At 48.7% G+C, this 27,764-nt stretch overlaps 1 protein-coding gene across 1 annotated transcript in view; it reads right to left on the bottom strand.

Annotated features, from left to right (window-relative positions):
• GFRA1 (GDNF family receptor alpha 1) overlaps positions 1-26,949 on the bottom strand; it is a 239,581-nt gene extending 212,632 nt beyond the window's left edge. The window contains exons 1-2 of the mRNA XM_088466456.1: positions 26,526-26,949; positions 15,248-15,550 (exon numbers count right to left, since the gene is read on the bottom strand). Of these exons, the coding sequence (XP_088322582.1) occupies positions 15,248-15,550; positions 26,526-26,565 (343 nt within the window). The 5' untranslated portion in view covers positions 26,566-26,949. The remainder of the gene's footprint in view (positions 1-15,247; positions 15,551-26,525) is intronic.
• Between the last annotated feature and the right edge of the window lie 815 nt (positions 26,950-27,764).

Below are 27,764 nucleotides of genomic sequence, written 5' to 3'. Positions count from 1 at the left end.
CATACGTAGTCATACAAACTGCTATATCATACGTACTCATACAAACTGCTATATCATACGTACTCATACAAACTGCTATATCATGCGTACTCATACAAACTGCTATATCATGCATAGTCATACAAACTGCTATATCATGCGTAGTCATACAAACTGCTATATCATGCATAGTCATACAAACTGCTATATCATACGTAGTCATACAAACTGCTATATCATGCGTAGTCATACAAACTGCTATATCATACGTAGTCATACAAACTGCTATATCATACGTAGTCATACAAACTGCTATATCATACGTAGTCATACAAACTGCTATATCATACGTAATCATATTCCAGATGCAATCCCTGTTTCTTTTTTATATTGTTTTTCTACCCTGTAAGCTCTTGTAGTGCGCAGGCGCCAGCTAAAAAGACAGCAATCAACAAAGAACAGACACAATAAGCAGCAATATGACATTATCTGATGTAGAGCCCACTGTGTATAAATATGGCACTGGTTGAACAAATGATCAAAAATACCTGCAAGTTATACAGTATGCCAAGTGTACTATTATGTCACACCATAAACATATCCCCATTACCAGTACGATAAGATTCTAATTATTCAATTAACATATATCAAATACTGTTGATCCATTTACTTACACATGCAGAATAATTAATAATAATTAAACATTCAATTGAAGTGATGATGGCTCCTGCTCACTATCAGTAACATGTAGGCCAAGGAAAAGGAAGAGCTTCACTACATGGGAGGTCTTCTAATACATGGGAGGTCCTCTCATACATGGCAGGCCTTCTCATGCATGGGAGGTCTCCTCATACAGGGGTTGCCTCTCATACATGGGATGCCTCTCATACGTGGGAGATTTCCTCCTACGTGGGAGGTCTTCTCCTACATGGGATGCCTTCCAATACATGTGAGGTCCTCTCATACATGGCAGTCCCTCTCATACTTGGTAGGCCTTCTTAAACATGGGAGGTCTTCTAATACATGGGAGGTCCTCTCATACATGGCAGGCCTTCTCATGCATGGGAGGTCTCCTCATACAGGGGTTGCCTCTCATACATGGGATGCCTCTCATACGTGGGAGATTTCCTCCTACGTGGGAGGTCTTCTCCTACATGGGATGCCTTCCAATACATGTGAGGTCCTCTCATACATGGCAGTCCCTCTCATACTTGGTAGGCCTTCTTAAACATGGGAGGTCTTCTAATACATGGGAGGTCCTCTCATACATGGCAGGCCTTCTCATGCATGGGAGGTCTCCTCATACAGGGGTTGCCTCTCATACATGGGATGCCTCTCATACGTGGGAGATTTCCTCCTACGTGGGAGGTCTTCTCCTACATGGGATGCCTTCTAATACATGGGAGGTCCTCTCATACATGGCAGTCCCTCTCATACTTGGTAGGCCTTCTTATACATGGGAGGTCTTCTAATACAGGGGATGCCTCTCATACATGGGAGGTTTCATACATGGGGGTGCCTTCTCCTACATGGGATGCCTTCTAATACATGGGTGGTCCTCTCATACATGGGATGCCTTCTCATATGTAGAAGGTCTTCTCATACGCGGGAGGTCCTCTCATAGACGGGATATCCCACATACATGGGATGTCTTCTCATACATGAGATGCTTTATTTTAGTCTTCTCATACATGGGAGGGTTTCCCCTCGCCAATCTTTTTCTTAAGATAAAGCTATTTCTACGCCACCTGGGGCATGCAATAAAGAGGAGCAGGAAAATATTTGAATGATACATATGAAAATATCAAACTTCTTCTATTTTTCAATTGCAAGAGAGAGATTTTGTTATCTTCACTAAATAGATATTCATTGCAAACATTTTCTGCAAAAAAAAATCTTAATTTCTTGCTTAATACATCTGACTGATACCGGGATGCAATCGGGAAACCGGCTGACATGATCGCGACAGCCGGCTTACCGACTGCTTTATCTCGGCGTGGGTTAAATGACAGGTGTCTATATCTAGACGCCTGTCATTTTCCCGACGCCGGGAGACAGGCACCTGGCATCCCGATCGAAGGGATGCTAGGCGCCGCGAGCAGACAGCCGCGGGGAGGAGGGTTAGGTTTAGCGCACCCGGGGGGGACTCAGGGTTAGGCACCCCCCCGGGAGGGTTAGGGCTAGGCTAGGGGGAGGGAAGGTTAGGATTAGGCACCCCTGGGGGGGACTTACTGTTAGGCACCCCCCCGGGGGACTTAGGTTTAGGCAGCAGGGAAGGGGGGGTTAGGGTTAGGCACTTACAGGGGGGATTAGGGTTAGGCACTTGGGGGGGAGGTTAGGGTTAGGCACCCCAAAGCAGGGTTAGGGTTAGATTAGTATATACTTACCTGAGGACGTTCGGGATTTCCAGCGCTGTCGGGTTGCCGCTGCCGGGCTCTTTCCATCTGTCGGGCTGCAGCTGCCGGGAATCGAACCGCCGGCCATGCGGCCGCTGGTGTTTCATACCGATTCCCTGATACCGCACTATCACATTTCTCAAGCGATAATTAGTTTAATCACATTTGTTTTTGTGAAATCCATCTTGTTACATGGGCCCCATTCAGAGCCGCTCGCTGCTGGCTGGCGCTCGCTCTGAATCTGGGCGCTTTTTTTGTTTTTTATTTTGTCTCCGGCCACTCTCAAAGCTGTGGGTGACCACCCACAGCTTGTGCTAGCGGGCTGGAGACCGTTGCGATTATCGCGGCCATCGGGCTTGCGTCGAAACCCTGGGGGTAGGGTCTAGCTGTTGCAAGCCCCAGTGGACCTCCTGCTCTAATAGAGCAGGAAGTCCACTACTGACATCACTAGTGATGTCAGTAACCCCACCTACAAACACCAGGCGTTCCTAAGGAATGCCTGCGTTTGTCCGGCCATCCCCCCTACCCGCCCACAAAACGGGCGAGCTGTCATTCAACATTGACAGCCGCCCCATCTTGTTGTGAGCCCCGTAGCGGCTGAACTTCAGTCGCCCAGCGGGGCTCGTGCATGCGCACGCCGGACGCGGCGCGTGTGCGGTGGGTAACCATCGAGCTGTTTGCAAGCGGCTCTGAATGGGGCCCAGAGCCGGGAAGAGCTGACTCGTGAGGTACATTATTACCTGTGTTGGGAGTTATAACTGAATTAAACGCTTTTCTTTTTACATGCCGGGGATAGTTGGTGACATTAACCTGTCACTTGCCAGGGAGTTAGCAGCGCATGATGACATCTTGCAGAAGTGGTTAAGCTGGTTGCCTGACACAAGACACGTGGCCCCTGGGTATAAAGAGCCCATATCCCCCCTCCTTCCCCAGCAAAGGCGAAACAAAGCCGAGAGAGATTAGATGCTTCCTCCAGGAGCTGGGGAGAGACTGAAAGACATGCAGCAGGGTGCACAAGACAAAGGAGCACTTTACAGCCGTGATCGATGGGGTAACGGGGGCCGGGCTGCTGGCAAACTTTCTTCAATGCTCTTTTTGTAAAAAAACCTGAAAACAAAATTGACTGTACCCAGAGCAGGATTTACAATAGTGACTTCATTGAGTAATGACATAAATAAGGAGAGATAATTGAAAACCTTTTTATTTTTGGAGGAAATGGATTTTCCAGTGAGTTTTGCGCTTACAAAGGCGCAGATGCGTCCGGGGGCCTCCTGTCGTAGATCAGCAGCGGGAAGCGACGGTCTCTCTCCATTACTTTATGTCATAACACAGACACCCGCGTAATTCAGCAGGTGCTGATCGTCTCTGAGCACCGGGTGCTGCAGGGGGTGTTAGGCTTATTAGGGTCTCTGCCAGCTCCGAGAGACCACACACAAAGAGTTAATAGGGAGAAACAACAGGGGGGGGGGAAGGATAGATTTCATGGGATGTCTCCCAAACCAATGGCTTCAAGTCAACATAACCCTGAAAGACTGAACTAATCCTCGGTCACATATATAACTCTGGGTTGATGCATGGCTTAGGTTACAGCTGTTACTGTATACGTGCTACAGAACTGGGCGTAAGAATAGCGCCTAATAGACCAGTCATGGATCCTGCATCCATAATATTGGGACTGTAGCTAATGTGAGCTCCAGGGGATGGCTCCAGTGACAAGGCTCTGCCCGAGGAAGACGTCTTTATACTTCAATAGACAAAACTCGTATCGGCTCAGGTCAACCTCATGTCTCTTTGTCCTGAGGCCACCACAGCTTTCCATGTCATATACTTCTGCCTAACACTAAGCAAATATTTTTATGTTTTTTAATAAATAAGTTCCCACCTGATCTATCGCCAGCTTGGTATTTCTTCCCACAATAAATAAACAGGAGAGGTAACCAGGAAAACCACCGGCAAAGGACTTCCATAACATGCTCTATCCGGCAATCATTCAGTCTCATTATTATTAAAACACTATTCATATTGGTGGTCTATAAGGTGCTTTACTATCCCACGCTACCACCGTCACCCTGACCATTACACCACCACCATCACCCACACGCCACCATTACCCTGACCATTACACCACCAGCATCACCCACACGCCACCATTATCCTGACCATTACACCACCACCATCCCCCTGACCATTACACCACCAGCATCACCCACACGCCACCATGACCATTACACCACCAGCATCACCCACATGCCACCATTACCCTGACCATTACACCACCAGCATCACCCACACACCACCATCACCCTGACCATTACACCACCAGCATCACCCACACGCCACCATTACCCTGACCATTACACCACCAGCATCACCCACACGGCACCATTACCCTGACCATTACACCACCAGCATTACACCACCACTATCACCCACACCACCACCATCACCCTGACCATTACACCACCAGCATCACCCACACCACCACCATCACCCTGACCATTACACCACCAGCATCACCCACACACCAGCATCACCCTGACCATTACACCACCACCATCACCCTGACCATTACACCACCACCATTACACCACCAGCATCACCCACACACCACCATCATCCTGACCATTACACCACCAGCATCACCCACATGCCACCATTACCCTGACCATTACACCACCAGCATCACCCACACGCCACCATTACCCTGACCATTACACCACCACCATCACCCTGACCATTACACCACCACCATTACACCACCATCACCCACACCACCACCATCACCCTGACCATTACACCACCAGCATCACCCACACCACCACCATCACCCTGACCATTACACCACCACCATCACCCTGACCATTACACCACCAGCATCACCCTGACCATTACACCACCAGCATCACCCACACGCCACCATTACCCTGACCATTACACCACCAGCATCACCCACACGCCACCATTACCCTGACCACTACACCACCAGCATCACCCTGACCATTACACCACCAGCATCACCCACACCACCACCATGACCATTACACCACCAGCATCACCCACACGCCACCATTACCCTGACCATTACACCACCAGCATCACCCACACCACCACCATGACCATTACACCACCAGCATCACCCACACGCCACCATTATCCTGACCATTACACCACCAGCATCACCCACACACCACCATCACCCTGACCATTACACCACCAGCATCACCCACACGCCACCATTACCCTGACCATTACACCACCAGCATCACCCACACACCACCATGACCATTACACCACCAGCATCACCCACACGCCACCATTACACCATCACCACCCACACCACCATTACACTACCAGCATCACCCACACGCCACCATTACCCACACTACCACCATCACCCACACCGCCACCATTACCGCCATCACCCTGACCATTACACCACCACCACCCACACCACCACCATCACCGTGACCATTACACCACCAGCATCACCCACACGCCACCATTACCTTGACCATTACACCACCAGCATCACCCACATGCCACCATTACCCTGACCATTACACCACCAGCATCACCCACACGCCACCATTACCCTGACCATTACACCATCAACACTCACACGCACCATTACCCTGAGCATTACACCACCAGCATCACCCACACGCCACCATTACCCTGACCATTACACCATCACCACCCACACGCCACCATTACCCTGACCATTACACCACCAGCATCACCCTGACCATTACAACACCACCATCACCCTGACCATTACACCACCAGCATCACCCTGACCATTACACCACCAGCATCACCCACACGCCACCATTACCCTGACCATTAAACCACCAGCATCACCCACACGCCACCATTACCCTGACCATTACACCACCAGCATCACCCTGACTATTACACCACCAGCATCACCCACACGCCACCATTACCCTGACCATTACACCACCAGCATCACCCACACGCCACCATTACCCTGACCATTACACCACCAGCATCACCCACACCACCACCATGACCACTACACCACCAGCATCACCCACACGCCACCATTACCCTGACCATTACACCACCAGCATCACCCACACGCCACCATTACCCTGACCATTACACCACCAGCATCACCCTGACTATTACACCACCAGCATCACCCACACGCCACCATTACCATGACCATTACACCACCAGCATCACCCACACCACCACCATGACCATTACACCACCAGCATCACCCACACGCCACCATTACCCTGACCATTACACCACCAGCATCACCCACACACCACCATTACCCTGACCATTACACCACCAGCATCACCCACACGCCACCATTACCCTGACCATTACACCACCAGCATCACCCTGACCATTACACCACCAGCATCACCCACACGCCACCATTACCCTGACAATTACACCACCAGCATCACCCACACGCCACCATTACCCTGACCATTACACCACCAGCATCACCCACACCACCACCATGACCATTACACCACCAGCATCACCCACACGCCACCATTACCATGACCATTACACCACCAGCATCACCCACACACCACCATCACCCTGACCATTACACCACCAGCATCACCCAAACGCCACCATTACCCTGACCATTACACCACCAGCATCACCCACACACCACCATGACCATTACACCACCAGCATCACCCACACGCCACCATTACACCATCACCACCCACACCACCATTACACCACCAGCATCACCCACATGCCACCATTACCCTGACCATTACACCATCACCACCCACACCACCATTACCCACACTACCACCATCACCCACACCGCCACCATTACCGCCATCACCCTGACCATTACACCACCACCACCCACACCACCACCATCACCCTGACCATTACACCACCAGCATCACCCACATGCCACCATTACCCTGACCATTACACCACCAGCATCACCCACACGCCACCATTACCCTGACCATTACACCACCAGCATCACCCACACGCCAGCATTACTCTGACCATTACACCATCAACACCCACACGCACCATTACCCTGAGCATTACACCACCAGCATCACCCACACGCCATCATTACCCTGACCATTACACCATCACCACCCACACGCCACCATTACCCTGACCATTACACCACCAGCATCACCCACACCACCACCATGACCATTACACCACCAGCATCACCCACACCACCACCATTACCCTGAGCATTACACCACCAGCATCACCCACACGCCACCATTACCCTGAGCATTACACCACCAGCATCACCCACACGCCACCATTACCTGACCATTACACCATCACCACTCACACTACCACCATCACCCACACCACCACTCTGACCATTACACTATCACCATCAGCAGTAACACCACTAACCACACCACCCCCATTACCATGACCATTACATCACCACCATCACCCACACCACCACCCTGACCATTATAGCATCACCATCCACAGTAATGCCATCACTCATGCCGCCACCATCCTGACCATTACACCATCACTCACACCGCCACCATTACCACCATCACCCTTACCATTACACCACCACCACCCACACTACCACCATCACCCACACCACCACCATTACCGCCATCACCCTGACCATTACACCATCCCCATCCACACCACCATCATTACCGCCATCACCCTGACTATTACACTATCACCATCAACAGTAACACCACTACCCACACCACCACCATCACCCACACCACCACCCTGACCATTATACCATCACCATCCACAGTAACGCCATCACTCACACTGCCACCATTAACGCCATAACCCAGTTACACCATCAGCATCACCCACACCGCCATCACCCTGACCATTACACAACCACCATTATCATCCGTACTACCATCCTGACTATTAAACCATCACCACCCACAGTAACACCATCACCCATGCCGCCACCATTACTGCCATGACCCTGACCATTATACCACCAGCATTACCCACACCGCCACCATTACCACCCTCACCATTACATCAACACCATCATCATCACCACATCTATTCCCAAACCAACACCACCATCACCTTCACACTTTACAACCCACCATCATCATCACCACAATCATAAAAACCATCACCACCTCTATTACCATTACCAACACCACCATCACCCTGACCATTACACCATCATTATCATCATCTCCACCCTCTACACCCCACCATCATCATCACCATAATCACCATCTGCATTACCATCACCAACACCATCCACGCCACCACCATCACCAACAATATCATCACCCACACCACCATTATGGCCACCACCCTGACCGTTACATCACCAACACCATCATCATCACCACCTCTATTACTATTAGCAAAACCACCATCACCATCATCATCAATCCCACCCTCTACAACCCACTTCTTAATCACCATCACCTCCAATACCATCACACCAACCTAATCATCATCACTCTCATCACTACCACCATTATAATCAGCAACACCACCACCATCATAACCTCTATTGCCATCATCAACACCACAATCACCATAATCAACTCTACCCTCTTCACCCCAACATCATCGTCATCACCATCACCATAATAACTTTCATCACCATAATCATCACCACTTCCATTGCCCTCACCCACGCAAATCATCATCAACATCACCACTTCTGCAGAGAGGTTAGAGCTGGGGGAGAGTGAATGTAGGCTGTGGAGAGGTTGAAGCTGAGGTAGAGTAGGCTGTGAAGAGGTTGAAGCTGAGGGAGAGTAGGCTGTGGAGAAGTTGAAGCTGAGGGAGAGTAGGCTGTGGAGAGGTTGAAGCTGAGGGAGAGTAGGCTGTGGAGAGGATGGAGCTGGGGGAGAGTGTAGGCAGAAGAGAGGATGGAGCTGGGGGAGTGTAGGCAGCAGAGAGGATGGAGCTGGGGGAGAGTGTAGGCTGCAGAGAGGATGGAGCTGGGGGAGTGTAGGCAGCAGAGAGGATGGAGCTGGGGGAGAGTATAGGCAGCAGAGGATGGAGCTGGGGGAGAGTGTAGGCTGTGGAGAGGATGGAGCTGGGGGAGAATGTAGGCAGCAGAGAGGATGGAGCTGGGGGAGAGTGTAGGCTGCAGAGAGGATGGAGCTGGGGGAGAGTGTAGGCAGCAGAGAGGATGGAGCTGGGGGAGAGTATAGGCAGTGGAGAGGATGGAGCTGGGGGAGAGTATAGGCAGCGGAGAGGATGGAGCTGGGGGAGAGTGTAGGCAGCGGAGAGGATGGAGCTGGGGGAGAGTGTAGGCAGCGGAGAGGATGGAGCTGGGGGAGAGTGTAGGCTGCAGAGAGGATGGAGCTGGGGGAGAGTGTAGGCTGCAGAGAGGATGGAGCTGGGGGAGAGTGTAGGCTGCAGAGAGGATGGAGCTGGGGGAGAGTGTAGGCTGCAGAGATGATGGAGCTGGGGGAGAGTATAGGCAGCAGAGAGGATGGAGCTGGGGGAGAGTATAGGCAGCAGAGAGGATGGAGCTGGGGGAGAGTATAGGCAGCAGAGAGGATGGAGCTGGGGGAGAGTATAGGCAGCAGAGAGGATGGAGCTGGGGGAGAGTATAGGCAGCAGAGAGGATGGAGCTGGGGGAGAGTGTAGGCTGTGGAGAGGATGGAGCTGGGGGAGAATGTAGGCAGCAGAGAGGATGGAGCTGGGGGAGAGTGTAGGCTGCAGAGAGGATGGAGCTGGGGGAGAGTGTAGGCAGCAGAGAGGATGGAGCTGGGGGAGAGTATAGGCAGCAGAGAGGATGGAGCTGGGGGAGAGTATAGGCAGCGGAGAGGATGGAGCTGGGGGACAGTGTAGGCTGCAGAGAGGATGGAGCTTGGGGAGAGTGTAGGCTGCAGAGAGGATGGAGCTGGGGGAGAGTGTAGGCAGCGGAGAGGATGGAGCTGGGGGAGAGTATAGGCAGCGGAGAGGATGGAGCTGGGGGAGAGTATAGGAAGTGGAGAGGATGGAGCTGAGGGAGTGTAGGCTGCAGAGAGGATGGAGCTGGGGGAGAGTGTAGGCTGTGGAGAGGATGGAGCTGGGGGAGAGTATAGGCAGTGGAGAGGATGGAGCTGGGGGAGAGTGTAGGCTGCAGAGAGGATGGAGCTGGGGGAGAGTGTAGGCTGCGGAGAGGATGGAGCTGGGGGAGAGTATAGGCAGGGGAGAGGATGGAGCTGGAGGAGAATGTAGGCTGCAGAGAGGATGGAGCTGGGGGAGAGTATAGAGAGTGGAGAGGATGGAGCTGGAGGAGAATGTAGGCTGCAGAGAGGATGGAGCTGGGGGAGAGTATAGGCAGTGGAGAGGATGGAGCTGGAGGAGAATGTTGGCTGTGGAGAGGATGGAGCTGGGGGAGAGTATAGGCAGTGGAGAGGATGGAGATGGAGCAGAATGTAGGCTGTGGAGAGGATGGAGCTGGGGGAGAGTATAGGCTGCAGAGAGGATGGAGCAGGGGGAGAGTATAGGCTGTGGAGAGGATGGAGCTGGAGGAGAATGTAGGCTGTGGAGAGGATGGAGCTGGGGGAGAGTATAGGCAGTGGAGAGGATGGAGCTGGGGGAGAATGTAGGCTGTGGAGAGGATGGAGCTGGAGGAGAATGTAGGCTGTGGAGAGGATGGAGCTGGGGGAGAGTATAGGCAGTGGAGAGGATGGAGCTGGAGGAGAATGTAGGCTGTGGAGAGGATGGAGCTGGGGGAGAGTATAGGCAGTGGAGAGGATGGAGCTGGGGGAGAATGTAGGCTGTGGAGAGGATGGAGCTGGAGGAGAATGTAGGCTGTGGAGAGGATGGAGCTGGAGGAGAATGTAGTCTGTGGAGAGGATGGAGCTGGGGGAGAGTATAGGCAGTGGAGAGGATGGAGATGGAGGAGAATGTAGGCAGTGGAGAGGATGGAGCTGGAGGAGAATGTAGGCTGTGGAGAGGATGGAGCTGGGGGAGAGTATAGGCAGTGGAGAGGATGGAGCTGGGGGAGAGTATAGGCAGTGGAGAGGATGGAGCTGGAGGAGAATGTAGGCTGTGGAGAGGATGGAGCTGGGGGAGAGTATAGGCAGTGGAGAGGATGGAGATGGAGGAGAATGTAGGCTGTGGAGAGGATGGAGCTGGGGGAGAGTATAGGCAATGGAGAGGATGGAGATGGAGGAGAATGTAGGCTGTGGAGAGGATGGAGCTGGGGGAGAGTATAGGCTGCAGAGAGGATGGAGCAGGGGGAGAGTATAGGCTGTGGAGAGGATGGAGCTGGAGGAGAATGTAGGCTGTGGAGAGGATGGAGCTGGTGTGCGATAATATGGAAATGTTGCAGACGTTAGGACATGTACTGAGACTTGCACCAGGGCCATTGCAGATCCATATGCAGCCGCCGTCCCAGATCATTCCATAATTGGCCATCTGATTAGAGCTATGGCCACGCAGAATGGCCTCCTAAACTGAGACGTGACACCAATTTATATGTGTACGGGGTCGCAGCTGTAGGCGGAAACACACCCCAAAAACGAGTGCAACATGTCTGCATTTTTGTCGCCATTCACCCTTCACCCCCCCCCCCAAATGCGCCCTGAATGTCTATCATTTTGCAAAAAAACTCTTAGTGAGAGCGGCATCGTTAAGGTCCCTTGGCGCGTGTGCAGTGCCGTGACCATGAGGAATGCGCAGTCGGTTAATAATCGCTGAACTGTGTAAATATCGGCATTGCGTACATATCTGTGTCAGCATTAGCTGGAAATAGGATTATCCATCTCCTACTGTGATACCAGGCTCCGAGCCGTCACCTCTGTCACCCGTGACAGTAACCGGTGATACCAGGCTCCGAGCCGTCACCTCTGTCACCCCTGACAGTAACCGGTGATACCAGGCTCCGAGCCGTCACCTCTCACTCCTGACAGTAAACGGTAATACCAGGCTCCGAGCCGTCACCTCTCACTCCTGACAGTAACTTGTGAATAGGTCTCAGTAACTGCCCTGATATCGCCTCTTTGTGGTGGGATTTACCCTGACACTGACTCATCTTATACCCCCATAATTCAGACTCCAGCATCAGCAGGTCCCACATCCCGCGGACCTGATACATGTAACATATGGGCTGAACCTTCCTCTGAGTGGAACCAGTTTGATTTGGATACTTGAATTGCAGTAACCCCGTGGGGATTCGGCTGAGGCTTATAATGAACGCGTGTGTCCAGCACTTTCTACTGCCACCGGCCGCTCAATACAATTGATTTTCTCCACGGATACAAAAGACAGTTGGAAGTAATGGCCCAACAATTATGTCCTGTGTCTATATGTCCTGTGCCTATATGTCCTGTGCCTATATGTCCTGTGTCTATATGTCCTGTGCCTATATGTCCTGTGCCTATATGTCCTGTGCCTATATGTCCTGTGTCTATATGTCCTGTGCCTATATGTTCCTGTGCCTATATGTCCTGTGTCTATATGTCCTGTGCCTATATGTCCTGTGCCTATATGTCCTGTGCCTATATGTTCCTGTGCCTATATGTTCCTGTGCCTATATGTTCCTGTGTCTATATGTCCTGTGTCTATATGTCCTGTGTCTATATGTCCTGTGCCTATATGTCCTGTGTCTATATGTTTATGTTCCTGTAGTCGGTTTCCACTCCAAGTGGCAGAGCTGGGATCCTGAAGGGGTTAAATGCAGACGGGGTTTTATAGTCCGTGAAAGATTATTTACTCCTTGTGCAGTGTCATTTTGCTGCACTGTTACATCTGCTGTTTATGAACCTCTTAATGCACTAACTGCAGAGGATGGGGAACGATGGGGAACGATGGTGATGATGATGCACAGGTTGTCTTCCAGTCCCAGCACCGCTCCAGCCTGTAACCATCAGCCGCCACAGATAGCGTTTACTCCATATATGATGTGACAGATCTATAGGGCTGCCAGCCTGCTCACGTCACAGGCTTTCCAGCTGCTGCAGAACTACAAGTGCCAGCAGAGCCTGAGAGCCAAAGATTGCCTGACCATTCCATAAACCAACATGCACGTCAGAAATTATTTATTTTTAATAATGCAACAATTCTCACATCCATAAATATTCAAAGTCTCCTAATACAAAAAGTCTGAAATCATTCTATATCGGTTACATGATGAATTGTGAGCAGAGTAAGTGAGAGGTAATATAAGCTGCAGAACTGTATTAAATTGCAATGTACAGACATTGAGGGAGAGCAGAAGCGACCCGTTACCGCCCTCCAATAACGCAGCCATACTCTCCTGCACGGCACTGGCTGATGTCTGACGTCTGGTTACAGGGTAATCTAGTGACATCTGCTCAGAGAGGTCAGTCCTGCCCCCCACCCCACCCGGGAGCCCTTTCTTAGAGGGTTCTCCCAGGCCAGAGCCATCTGTTCTGGGGGCTGAAGGAAAGACCTGGCTCTCACACATGGGAATGAGCGGCACATGGCTAAATTGAATCATGAGGTCAAACCCTTGTTTTGTATCACAAAAGGCAGTTTGAGTTGAATCAGTAATCTGCACAATAACAGCGGGGCCCCCACAGAGCTGACAATCACCCTAAGGGTCAGAGGTCAGCCTGCACGTCGCAGGCTCGGACATTGTCACCGATCTTAATTGACAATGAGCAGGGCACTCAGTCACGGGCAGCCAGGAGGTGGCACAATATATATCAGTACCCTACTACTGTGTATTACAGGAGAGACAGCACACGTAACACCCACCCAAAACACAGAGAAAAACACAGGTACTCCCACAGCCGAGAGTTGGTTTGCTCAAAATGTGTTTCTTGGGAACTGTAGCAATGTTATTTTTTATTATCATTATACCACTAGGTGGCACTAGTCTGCTGCAGTCTATTTACTACACTCCATTTAGGTGTCATATGTGCACTGTACTAAAGCAACCAATCAGACACCTGTTTTCATTGCCTTACTTGTGTTAGACAGATAAAAGCTAATTGCAGATTGCAGAATTGCCACAATCGATTGAAACAGGGAAAGATTTTTATACACAATTGATTGCAAATTGCACGATTGCTGCAATCAATCTCTGATGTATGGGGGCCTTTAGACAGATACAACCTAATTGCTGATTGGTTGGAACATTTGCTCATTTGCATGCTTGGGCCATGTGGTTTTCAATCAAAAGGAGGCAAGAAAATCTCAAAAACTACATTTTAAAAACCTCTTTGAGCACCCATCAGCTGTGTGCAGTAGAGGCGGCCACTTTGGGGCCTAAAGGGTCTATTTACTAAGCCTTGGATGGAGATAAAGTATCAAGCTGCATACACGCACAACGATTGAGTTAATGAACGATTTTAGTAAACGATTTTCTACCTTGAAAAAATGAACTAAAATCGTTTACTAAAGTTGTTCATTTATTATGTTCATTTAAATGTAATGAACGATTTTTATGAACTACAAACGATTTTTGCATATTAACTTAATGAAAATCGTTGAGTTGACAAGTCTGACTGAACTACAAACGTGAACGTGCATGAACAATAATCGTTCATCGTTTGACTCAGAAAGTGAATGATTTTTTCAAGCGATTATCGTTAAACGATATTGTTTAACGATAATCGTTCAAAAAATCGTTGTGTGTGTATGCACCTTTAGCCAACCAGCTTTTGGCATTTTTCAAACATAGCCTGTGACATGGCAGTTAGGAGCTGATCGTCTGGTACTTTATCTCCGCTCATTTTATCTCCATCCAAGGCTTAGTGAATAGACCTCTAAGACATGATGTAGCCTGACGAGGAAGAACTAAGGACATTGAGCCATAAGGCACTTTTTGCCTCATACCTCAGTGATGACACTGGGAATTGATAGACTGGATATTGGTTTAGCCCATAGAATGGGTACGGGTCTTTAGTTAGCAAAGTGGAACCCGGCATCGCGGGTGAACTTACCCTGCAGGCTCTGGTACACGCTCCAGTATATCCGCAGACAGTTCTTCTCCTTCTTCATGCCACGCTTGCAGCGGCAGTTGTACAGGGACTTCTGCTTCAGGGCCTCGGTGGCGTTCTTGCACTCGTCCTTGGACTCCAGACCTGTGACTTTGCTGAAGTTGGTCTCTTTGCCAGCCACACACTGGCGGAGAGTTCTGTACTTTGTGCTGCATTCCTGCTCTTTCAGGCACTGCTCATTGGCTCTCACACAGTCCAGCCTGTCCCCGGCCGGCGGCCGCCTCACCTCCGCAGACAGAAGGGAATCTGGGGCAGCACAGAGAGACACAAGCTGACGTTAGCACTAACACTCTATCACTAGTATTATCTTTTATTCATAAAGTACTGACAGATACATAACACACAATGACATCAAACAAAGGGTAAAGACGGCCCTGGCCAGAGGAGCTTACAATCTAAAAGCAATGGGGTGCACTTGGTACATATGATAGTTGCATTGTACTAGTCTTACTCAGCTCTGGGGAAATATCAGCGCTGGCACCAAATTCAGAGAAAAGAGTCTTCTATGTTTGACTTTAATAGATATACAGTATTATAGTAACAGTAACTAATCCATACAGTGTGTTCGCTTTTGTCCTATTCTTGTCCTGAATCAGGCTGTCTAGATGCTCTGGAACTACAAGTCCCAGCATACCCTGCCTGTCAGAGGTGTTATAGCCTGGTTGGCTGTGGGGCACAGAGATTATTAGCAGAGGGCAGCAGCGCTGAAGTGGTTTCCTATTGGACGGCTGTCACCACAGACGGTCGGTGATGTATTCCTACTTCCACCTTCTTAAGTAGCAGTCGGGCTATTGCTGCATGGTCCTGGGGATGTCATTACCTCGCTCAGAGAGTGATACAACTGTGTATGGCGGAGGGGGGGGGGGGGGGAGTGCGTCACAGGTGGGCGGGTCTGGGGCTCTGGTGACACAATCGCGCCATCGCAGCGCCGCCCCTCGCTTTACATTGCCTCATTTATTGTGAAGTCTGGGCAGAGCCTCAATAATGCGATTTAACACGAATTGGGTGGCCCCAGCCTCTGGGAGACTTGCCCAACTTTCCGCGCGGCTGGGAGCACCATACGATTATCGTGAGCCTCTCAGCCGTTTCTGGAGGGTAGGCAAGTAGGTACTTAGGTCCTCATCCAACACTAACAGAGCATGTTTTCAAGGTATCCTCAGGAATAATTAGTACCACCTGTAGATCTATTGTGTTAGGGGGCTAGGACTGCACACCCTAATTTTATACATAATAAGAGGTGCTACCATGCTGAGACTTGTAGTACAACACAGGGGAGAAAGAACACAGGTTCATACTCTGAGTACTCAGAACAATAATAGTCAAAATAATCCTGATAAACTCCACAATTAACATGGAGTATAAGTGAGGTTCTCGGTACACGTTTGCCCATTCACCACATTTATTTATTTAGTAACAGTTTCTTATATAGCGCAGCATATTCCGTTGCGCTTTACAATTGTAAGCATTAATAGAACAAAACTGGGTAATAACAGACAGATATATAGGTAGGAAGGCCCTGCTCGCAAGCTTACAATCTATCACATCAAGGTGAACCCCATAAGATGGGCCCCTAACATCCCAGCACATTGGGCCAAATGTAATAGGGTGAGAGTTAGCAGTAACCTGTCACATTGCTGGAGCTTTATCTTCAAAATGGGAAAACATCGGGATGAGTTTAAGGGGAAGATGTATTAACGGCAAAATGCGGTAAAACCCCTGAAAATGCCGTTTTCGGGGGCTTTGCCGCATTCCCCGTATGTATTAAGCAGCAGAATGCGCTGCATTCTGCTGCTTCGCGTCGCTAGGTAACGCCACCTTCAGGAGGCGTTACCCAATAGAAGCCTATGGGCTTCTTAGCGCGACGCTCGGGGCCGGGAGGGATCCGATCGGATCCCTCCCATGAGCCCCCGCGGCCCGCGGCCTTCTGCGCATACGCAGAAGGACTTCTGGGTGTTCAACCCGGAAGTCCCTCTGCCCGGCCGTATCGCAAAGGACAGCTCTCATCGAGAGGGCTGTCCTTTGCGAAATCCTTGGTACATACCGCGGTAATGAACTGCGGTATGTACTCGAAGTCGGGGGGGATGTACCGCAACGGCGATGTCATCGTTAATACATCTCCCCCTAAATTCTAAGAGTTTTTGGATTCTGAAACACATGGGAGGTTGCTCTGTTGCTTTGTTCTCGGACTCTAATACATTGGCCGAGTTTAAAAAGTGTGAGAGAACCCTCAGCCTATTACATATGGCCCCTTATGTAACCAGGACATACCTATAATAGTGCCCATTCTAATACGCAGGCAGCAATGTAGGAACTTGTGCAGATGATCCAAAGCACCTAAGGGCAGATGGGTGGGGTGCAAATATCAAACAGAAGGAGTCTCAGCCTTCAAGTGTACAATAAATACACAAATATAGTGGAAAAGGGGAGGGGGCTTGGACTGCACACCCTCATTTTAAACCTAACAAGATGTGCTACCATGCTGAGACTTGTAGTACAATGCAGGGGAGAAAGAACACAGGTGCACACTCTATTGTGTTAGTCAATTAACTCACCTGTGCTCCAGTTAGGTGATCTGGAAAACATGCACTGTTAAGGTTCCATGAGGACCGAGTGTGAGAAACACTGCCCTAAAGACATCAGGTGAATGGTGACTGGTCTAGAGCTCCCCCTGCTGCACAACTAAAAATCCATTACTTCAATAGAATAAAATATTGTTGTGGCAAGGTATTCCTGGGTTATACTGGAGATGGGGATGAAGAATATTTTGGAACACAGGAGGTGCTATGTATAAACCCCAGTAATGAGGAGGCAGGGGTTTAGCGATTGTCACCAGAGATATTGCAGCAGCTGCCCTGCCTCCATGCATGGTGGGAGACTAAGATAGTGCCTCAGCCTCAGCTGCTCAGTGTCTGGAGTGTTAGGGTCATTTGCACACTGGAAGGACATTCTGCCCCGGGGGATGGTGCTCTAGCAGCACTGACTGCACATACAGAGAGACGGTAGTATGGCCATGAAAATTACAGCGTTCCCAGGAGTAATTTCAGCTATATGCAGTGGAAGAAAGAGGAAATTGTGCCCCATGATGAAGCTGAAACTCGTTGTAGACACATGGGTTACACTCCTACGCCAGTATAACCCTGTGTCAGCCACACATTCCATCATCTCCACAGAGACTGGTTTACAAATGGTGGCCTCCAACTGCTCTGAGATTGGTGTACGTATGGTGGCCTCCATCTGCTCTGAGATAGGTTTACATATGGTGGCCTACATCTCCAGCGAGATTGGTGTACGTATGGTGGCCTACATCTCCAGCGAGATTGGTGTATGAATGGTGGCCTACATCTCCAGCGAGATTGGTATATACATATGGTGGCCTACATCTCCAGCGAGATTGGTGTACATATGGTGGCCTACATCTCCAGCGAGATTGGTGTACGTATGGTGGCCTACATCTCCAGCGAGATTGGTGTACGTATGGTGGCCTACATCTCCCCCTGTAAAGGAACAGCGAAAATATTGAGCGGTTGGCCGTGGCAGTGCCTACACTGGCAGAAGCGGCAGACCGAATCTATCAGACATGCTGGATGATTTTGCCTGTCCGATAAACTGATAAATACGGATCGGTCTCAGCAATACACTGTTGAATTATCGGCCCCATCAGTTGATTATCGACTGACCAGGTTGATAACTGGACAATGTATGCCCAGTATAAATTCACTTATAGTGCACTGGTTACTTAGGATTAGCGTTTAAGCTAAACAGGAATATTTGGTGCAATATGAGGAAAGGTGTACAGTATGTGGCATATCTGTAGATAGATTTTTGATAGATAGATAGATAGATAGATAGATAGATAGATAGATAGATGTGAGACAGCTATAATTTGCAGTATACACAAAACAGAAGGCAGCAACTGTGACTAACAGAGCCCCCTGCTGGTCATGTTGATTATTGCATCCTCCCAAGAAAGGTGACATAACCCTGCTCTGCATTATTTGTATCACACAGGAGGGCAGATGTTTTTTTTATCTACCCCAGAGTTTCACAATCTCCTCCATTACAGTCCAGGTTTTGAGGATATCCATGCTTGAGTCCAGTTGATTAAATCAAATTGACTGAGGTACTAATTAAGTCACCTGTGCTCAAGCATAGATATCCTTAAAACCTGGACTGTAATTAAGGAGTTTGGGAAACGCTGATCTAACCCATTATGGTTTATTATGTGTAGGGGACAGCAGTAACAATTGCTGCCTGAAGTAGGGATTAAGGGTACCCCCTTTTCCAATGAGGTAAAACACTTTATGTTACTGTATAAAAATCTGACAAAAATCATTGTCATTCTATTCTTCATTATGACTATTGATAAATCTGCTGCTGGGGCGCCTGTCGCCAGGGGTACACGGTCACTGCTGCTGGGGCGCCTGTCGCTAGGGGTACACGGTCACTGCTGCTGTGGCGCCTGTCGCCAGGGGTACACGGTCACTGCTGCTGGGGCACCTGTCGCTAGGGGTACACGGTCACTGCTGCTGGGGCGCCTGTCGCTAGGGGTACACGGTCACTGCTGCTGGGGCGCCTGTCGCTATAGGTACATGGTCACTGCTGCTGGGGCGCCTGTCGCTAGGGGTACACGGTCACTGCTGCTGGGGCGCCTGTCGCCAGGGGTACACGGTCACTGCTGCTGGGGCGCCTGTCGCTAGGGGTACACGGTCACTGCTGCTGGGGCGCCTGTCGCTAGGGGTACACGGTCACTGCTGCTGGGGCACCTGTCGCTAGGGGTACACGGTCACTGCTGCTGGGGCGCTTGTCGTCAGGGGTACATGGTCACTGCTGCTGGGGCGCTTGTCGCCAGGGGTACACGGTCACTGCTGATGTGGTGCCCCCTGCCATAAGTACAGTCACTGCTGATGGGGTGTCCCCTGCCATAAGTACAGTCACTGCTGATGTGGTGCCCCCTGCCATAAGTACAGTCACTGCTGATGGGGTGCCCCCTGCCATAAGTACAGTCACTCTTGCTGGGGTGCCCCCTGCCTGGGGTTCACAATCACTGTTGCTGGGGCCAGAACAGCAATGTAGCACTATATAATACTTTACTATAGTTATGTAACTTTGTGTGATGCTGAGTCCCAGGAGTGTAATCTAATGCAACTTTTACACTAGAGCAAAAACCTGGTTTTTTGCTGGGTCTACCCGGTTTGCAGCTCAGTGTAAAAGGGTCCCTGAAAATAACCCGGGTCAAGTGATCCTGCAATCCAATCCAGGTAGCTACCAGGGTCGGACCCAGGATGGACCTGGGTAAAGATGCAGTGTAAACGGCACTACCCGGGTTATACGACCTGGGTTATGCCTAAAATGAGCTGATTGGTGGATCTGGAGCAGTCACCTCCCACTTTTTATGACCACACAGGTTTAGCAGGGCAGACCTGGGTTCAGAGTGAACAGGGCTGTCCTGGGAGTAACCCAGATTGAAGGTGCAGTGTAAACAGAGTCTAACTTGGGTTGGAACCATGTCCAAAAACCCAGGTTGGACCCGGGTTTTTGGTTGAAAAGAGGCATAACAAAGTAATTTATCTGCAATAATAGCACCTGGTAAATACTATATACTAGGTGTCGCTGCATGTGCAGTATGTAAGGACCCTCAGCCGAGCACCAAAAACCTCTCTCTTCCCATCACCCTGATCTGTGCCCACCACCCAATGATCTTTGCCCATCACTATGGACCTGTGCCTCTCGACCTGTATCTTTGCCCACCAACATGTGCAGCATGCCAGTTCTGTGCCCATCACCACGGATAACATTATCCTCAGCAGGAGGCTGAATAAGAGGCTGTTATGTGGAGGACACTTGAAGTTGCGTGTTTGTGTGTAAGATACAATGAGAGGGAGAGAGGGAGAGAGAGAGAGAGAGAGAGATGATTTATAGATATGAGATAGATAGATAAGATAGATAGATATGAGATAAATAGCTAGATATGAGATAGATAGATAGATAGATAGATAGATAGATAGATATGAACTAGATAAATAGATCGATAGATATTCGATAAATAGCTAGATATGAGATAGATAGATAGATAGATAGATAGATATGAGAGAGATAGATAGATAGAACTAGATAAATAGATAGATAGATATGAGATAAATAGCTAGATATGAGATAGATAGATAGATAGATAGATAGATAGATAGATAGATAGATAGATAGATAGATATGAGCTAGATAAATAGATAGATAGATAGATATGAGATAAATAGCTAGATATGAGATAGATAGATAGATAAATAGATATGAACTAGATAGATAGATAGATAGATAGATAGATAGAGAGATAGAGAGATAGATATGAACTAGAGAGATAGATAGATAGATAGATAGATAGATAAATGAATAGATAGTGACATCTATAAGCAACGTGACCCTAGAATAGTTAGTTACCCAGATGCAGAGACTGTAGAACATACATTATGGCTCCTGTCTATCTGTCATTGTACAGGAGAGTACATAGGATAACACGGTAATTGAGAGCCAGCTATCCGCATCCCCGTTGGGAACATCACAGACTGTATAACCTATACACTGAGCCGTATTCAATTTGAGCCGAGCCGCGATACTTTTTTGCGGCCCGGACTTTTCGCCTACTTCGCCTGTTTTGTAGGCGGAAGAGTAACGCGCGCGTGCCCACTTTACCCCGTATTCAACTTGAAAGGTCGCGAAAACGGGACCCGGCAAGATTTGAACAGGCGGAAAGTCATGTCAGATTTGGGGAAATCAGCCTGTCACCCCCCAAAAGATGCTCTGACATGGGGGTTCCCTATGGTACCCCCCGATTTGGCTTGCTGAAAGTATTTGGTGTTTTTAAATGGGCTCAATAGCTGCTAAATAGCGTTTTTCTATACGTGGTGTAGAATAGTATTCAGGAGTATTTTTTTCCTGAAAATAACTTATCCCAGCAAATTTGGGGTACTTGAAAATGGGGGTCAGCATATTTAAAAGTTGCTAAAGTGAAGTTGAAAACTTAGTGAAAAATCCACCTGCCGCAGGCAGCTGCAATAAAAAAAACACCTGGGGAATACTTGGGGACCCCCCAAAGTCAAGTTCGCTAGTTTTTAACTTTGTACCCCAACTTTTATTTTTTGCCCCCTTTTTCAAAGTAATTTTTTGGGGTGTCCTTTAGTGTTTTTTTTTTATTTTTTGACACAGTTTACCTTTGGGGGACTGTCTGAAGGCTGCACAGGGGTTCCCGCAACGTTACACCCCAAAACCCCAATTCTGCACTTTTTTCTGCCTCCCATTCATAGGCGAAACTTTTTTGCCTAGTACACTGCATCTTCAAATTGAATACGGAGTAAAAGCAAAACATGCGAAAATTACGGCATCGGCGAAAAAATATTGCGGATCCGAACTGTTCACCTCAAATTGAATATATTTCATATAACTGACTTCTAATCACTGCACCCCCAGCGCACATGAGGCAGGTGTGTATCATACTGTAATAGTAACAATGTATCAGTACAGAGTATCATACTGTAATAATAACAATGTATCAGTACAGAGTATCATACTGTAATAATAACAATGTATCAGTACAGAGTATCATACTGTAATAACAACAATGTATCAGTACAGGGTATCATACTGTAATAATAACAATGTATCAGTACAGAGTATCATACTGTAATAATAACAATGTATCAGTACAGGGTATCATACTGTAATAATAACAATGTATCAGTACAGAGTATCATACTGTAATAATAACAATGTATCAGTACAGGGTATCATACTGTAATAGTAACAATGTATCAGTACAGAGTATCATACTGTAATAATAACAATGTATCAGTACAGAGTATCATACTGTAATAGTAACAATGTATCAGTACAGAGTATCATACTGTAATAATAACAATGTATCAGTACAGAGTATCATACTATAATAATTACAATGTATCAGTACAGAGTATCATACTGTAATAATAACAATGTATCAGTACAGGGTATCATACTGTAATAATAACAATGTATCAGTACAGGGACCCCCTAATCACCGCACCCCCAGCGCACGTGAGGCCGGTGTATATCATACTGTAATCACCGTAGACAATATGACTTCTATAACACAGCAGCTGACTCACAGCGGATCAGTCTATAACTGGGAATACCCCAATACTGGCACTATGCACCCCAGTGCTTCAATACTGTATACATACACACAATGTACCCCAGTGCTACAATACTGTATACATACACAAACACACACACAATGTACCCCAGTACTTCAATACTGTATACATACACACAATGTACCCCAGTGCTACAATACTGTATACATACACACACAATGTACCCCAGTGCTACAATACTGTATACATACACACACAATGTACCCCAGTGCTACAATACTGTATACATACACACACAATGTACCCCAGTGCTTCAATACTGTATACATACACACACAATGTACCCCAGTGCTTCAATACTGTATACATACACACACAATGTACCCCAGTGCTACAATACTGTATACATACACACACAATGTACCCCAGTGCTTCAATACTGTATACATACACACACAATGTACCCCAGTGCTTCAATACTGTATACATACACACACAATGTACCCCAGTGCTACAATACTGTATACATACACACACAATGTACCCCAGTGCTACAATACTGTATACATACACACACAATGTACCCCAGCGCTACAATACTGTATACATACACACACAATGTACCCCAGCGCTACAATACTGTATACATACACAAACAATGTACCCCAGCGCTATAATACTGTATACATACACACACAATGTACCCCTAGTGCTACAATACTGTATACATACACACACAATGTACCCCAGCGCTATAATACTGTATACATACACACACAATGTACCCCAGCTCTATAATACTGTATACATACACACACAATGTACCCCAGTGCTACAATACTGTATACATACACACACAATGTACCCCAGTGCTACAATACTGTATACATACACAAACAATGTACCCCAGTGCTTCAATACTGTATACATACACACACAATGTACCCCAGTGCTATAATACTGTATACATACACACACAATGTACCCCAGTGCTACAATACAGTATACATACACACACAATGTACCCCAGTGCTATAATACTGTATACATACACACACAATGTACCCCAGTGCTACAATACTGTATACATACACACACAATGTACCCCAGTGCTTCAATACTGTATACATACACACACAATGTACCCCAGTGCTACAATACAGTATACATACACACACAATGTACCCCAGTGCTATAATACTGTATACATACACACACAATGTACCCCAGTGCTACAATACTGTATACATACACACACAATGTACCCCAGTGCTTCAATACTGTATACATACACACACAATGTACCCCAGTGCTATAATACTGTATACATACACACACAATGTACCCCAGTGCTATAATACTGTATACATACACAATGTACCCCAGTGCTTCAATACTGTATACATACACACACAATGTACCCCAGTGCTACAATACTGTATACATACACACACAATGTACCCCAGTGCTACAATACTGTATACATACACACACAATGTACCCCAGTGCTACAATACTGTATACATACACACACAATGTACCCAAGTGCTACAATAAAGTATTCCTACACACACAATGAACATGAGACGTATGACAATGCCATGCTGTATGTGGAAAGGTTGTATCCGTTCCTCCAGAGACTCTATACTGCATATATCCAGTATCCTGGCACTGCCCGGGCTCAGTCTATACAGGGTTATTCTCTCTCCTGGCACTGCCCGGGTTAAGTCTATACAGGGATATTCTCTCTCCTGGCACTGCCCGGGCTCAGTCTATACAGGGATATTCTCTCTCCTGGCACTGCCCGGGCTCAGTCTATAGAGGGATATTCTGTATCCTGGCACTGCACGGGATCAGTACGTACATGGATAGTCTGTATCCTGGCACTGCCTGGGCTCACTCTATACAGGGATATTCTCTCTCCTGGCACTGCCCGGGCTCAGTCTATAGAGGGATATTCTGTATCCTGGCACTGCACGGGATCAGTACGTACATGGATAGTCTGTATCCTGGCACTGCCTGGGCTCACTCTATACAGGGATATTCTCTCTCCTGGCACTGCCCGGGCTCAGTCTATAGAGGGATATTCTGTATCCTGGCACTGCACGGGATCAGTACGTACATGGATATTCTGTATCCTGGCACTGCCTGGGCTCACTCTATACAGGGATATTCTGTATCCTGGCACTGCCTGGGCTCACTCTATACAGGGATATTCTCTATCCTGGCACTTATTCTGTACATGGATAATCTGTATCCTGGAACTGCATTGGCTCAGACTATATAGGGATATCCTGTATCCTGACATTTATTCTATACAGGGATATTCTATGTCCTGGCACTACCCGGGCTCGGTCTATACAGGGAAATTCTGTATCCTGGCACTGTCCGGGCTCACTCTGTATAGGGTTATTCTGTGTCCTGGCACTGTCCGGGCTCAAGCTATACAGGGATATTATGTATGCTGGCACTGCCCGGGCTCAGTCTATACAGGGATAGTCTCTATCCTGGCACTGCCCGGGCTCAGTCTATAGAGGGATATTCTCTCTCCTGGCTCTGCCCGGGCTCGGTGTATACAGGGATATTCTCTATCCTGGCACTGCCCGAGTTAAGTCTATACAGGAATATTCTCTCTCCTGGCACTGCCCGGGCTGGGTGTATACAGGGATATTCTGTATCCTGGCACTGCCCGGGCTCGGTGTATACAGGGATATTCTGTATCCTGGCACTGCCCGGGCTCGGTGTATACAGGGATATTCTGTATCCTGGCTCTGCCCGGGCTCGGTGTATACAGGGATATTCTGTATCCCGGCACTGCCCGGGCTCGGTGTATACAGGGATATTCTGTATCCTGGCACTGCCCGGGCTCGGTGTATACAGGGATATTCTGTATCCTGGCTCTGCCCGGGCTCGGTGTATACAGGGATATTCTGTATCCTGGCTCTGCCCGGGCTCGGTGTATACAGGGATATTCTGTATCCTGGCTCTGCCCGGGCTCGGTGTATACAGGGATATTCTGTATCCTGGCACTGCCCGGGCTCGGTGTATACAGGGATATGGTGTCCTGGCTCAGTCGGTAAGTACACGCACAGAGCACTTACCCATCAGCGGCAGCACGAAGTACAAGGTGACATAGAACATTGTTACGGGTCACGGAGCAGCTCAGCAGTTAGATGTCCCCGGGATAACCACATCCACATCCCACAGACAGATCCATCCAGAGAGCAGCCAGACCCAGACCCACAGCCCGGATCCAGGAGCCAAATTCCAGCGCAAGAGCCGCAGAAGCCGGAGAAGCTGCAGCCACTGATCCGAGTCAGGGAGTGTGATCACCCCCAGCCTCATGTGAGGGAGCCCCGGACACAGGGGGAGGAGACAGGAGGGGAGGGGGAGGCAGGGGCTGGGGGATGAGAAGTTTGGGGTGTGAGGTCAGTGTGGATACAAAGGCTATGAGGAGTTGCTGTTCATCTGAGTAGAGGGCGCAGGGTGCACTGAGTAGGGGTCGCAGGGTGCACCGAGGAGGGGACGCAGAGTGCACGGAAGGGACACGGTGCAAATTATAACTGTCTCAGATAGAGGGTGCAGCAGTCCCAAAGTTTATTTGCCCTGTAAGGGGTAAGTTACCCCACCCTATAATAGATCCCCAGGAGCAGAGGGGTGTGTTTCCCAGCAGTTCCCTGCCTGCTGTCAGTGAATGATTACCCCTGGCTGGCACAGATGAGAGGAGGGTGGAGAGATTGGCAGGCATCCTGATGGAGCAGTATTTGTTCTAGGCTCTGATCCTTGCAGCCAGCTGGCAGCTGGGGAAGGGGACGCATTACAGGTATACACCGTACAGGCACGCATTACAGGTCTACACCTTACAGGTACACATTACAGGTATACACCGTACAGGCACACATTACAGGTCTACACCTTACAGGTACACATTACAGGTATACACCGTACAGGCACGCATTACAGGTCTACACCTTACAGGTACACATTACAGGTATACACCGTACAGGCACACATTACAGGTCTACACCGTACAGGCACGCATTACAGGTATACACCGTACAGGCACGCATTACAGGTATACACCGTACAGGCACGCATTACAGGTATACACCGTACAGGCACGCATTACAGGTCTACACCGTACAAGCACGCATTACAGGTCTACACCATACAGGCACGCATTACAGGTCTACACCTTACAGGCACGCATTACAGGTATACACCGTACAGGCACGCATTACAGGTATACTCCGTACAGGCACGCATTACAGGTATACACCGTACAGGCACGCATTACAGGTCTACACCGTACAGGCACGCATTACAGGTCTACACCGTAC

This window comes from Taudactylus pleione, unplaced genomic scaffold (assembly GCF_031769625.1).
Source record: "Taudactylus pleione unplaced genomic scaffold, aTauple2 ptg003137l, whole genome shotgun sequence".
Lineage (NCBI taxonomy): Eukaryota > Metazoa > Chordata > Amphibia > Anura > Myobatrachidae > Taudactylus > Taudactylus pleione.
This window is presented reverse-complemented; position numbering and strand designations above follow the sequence as displayed.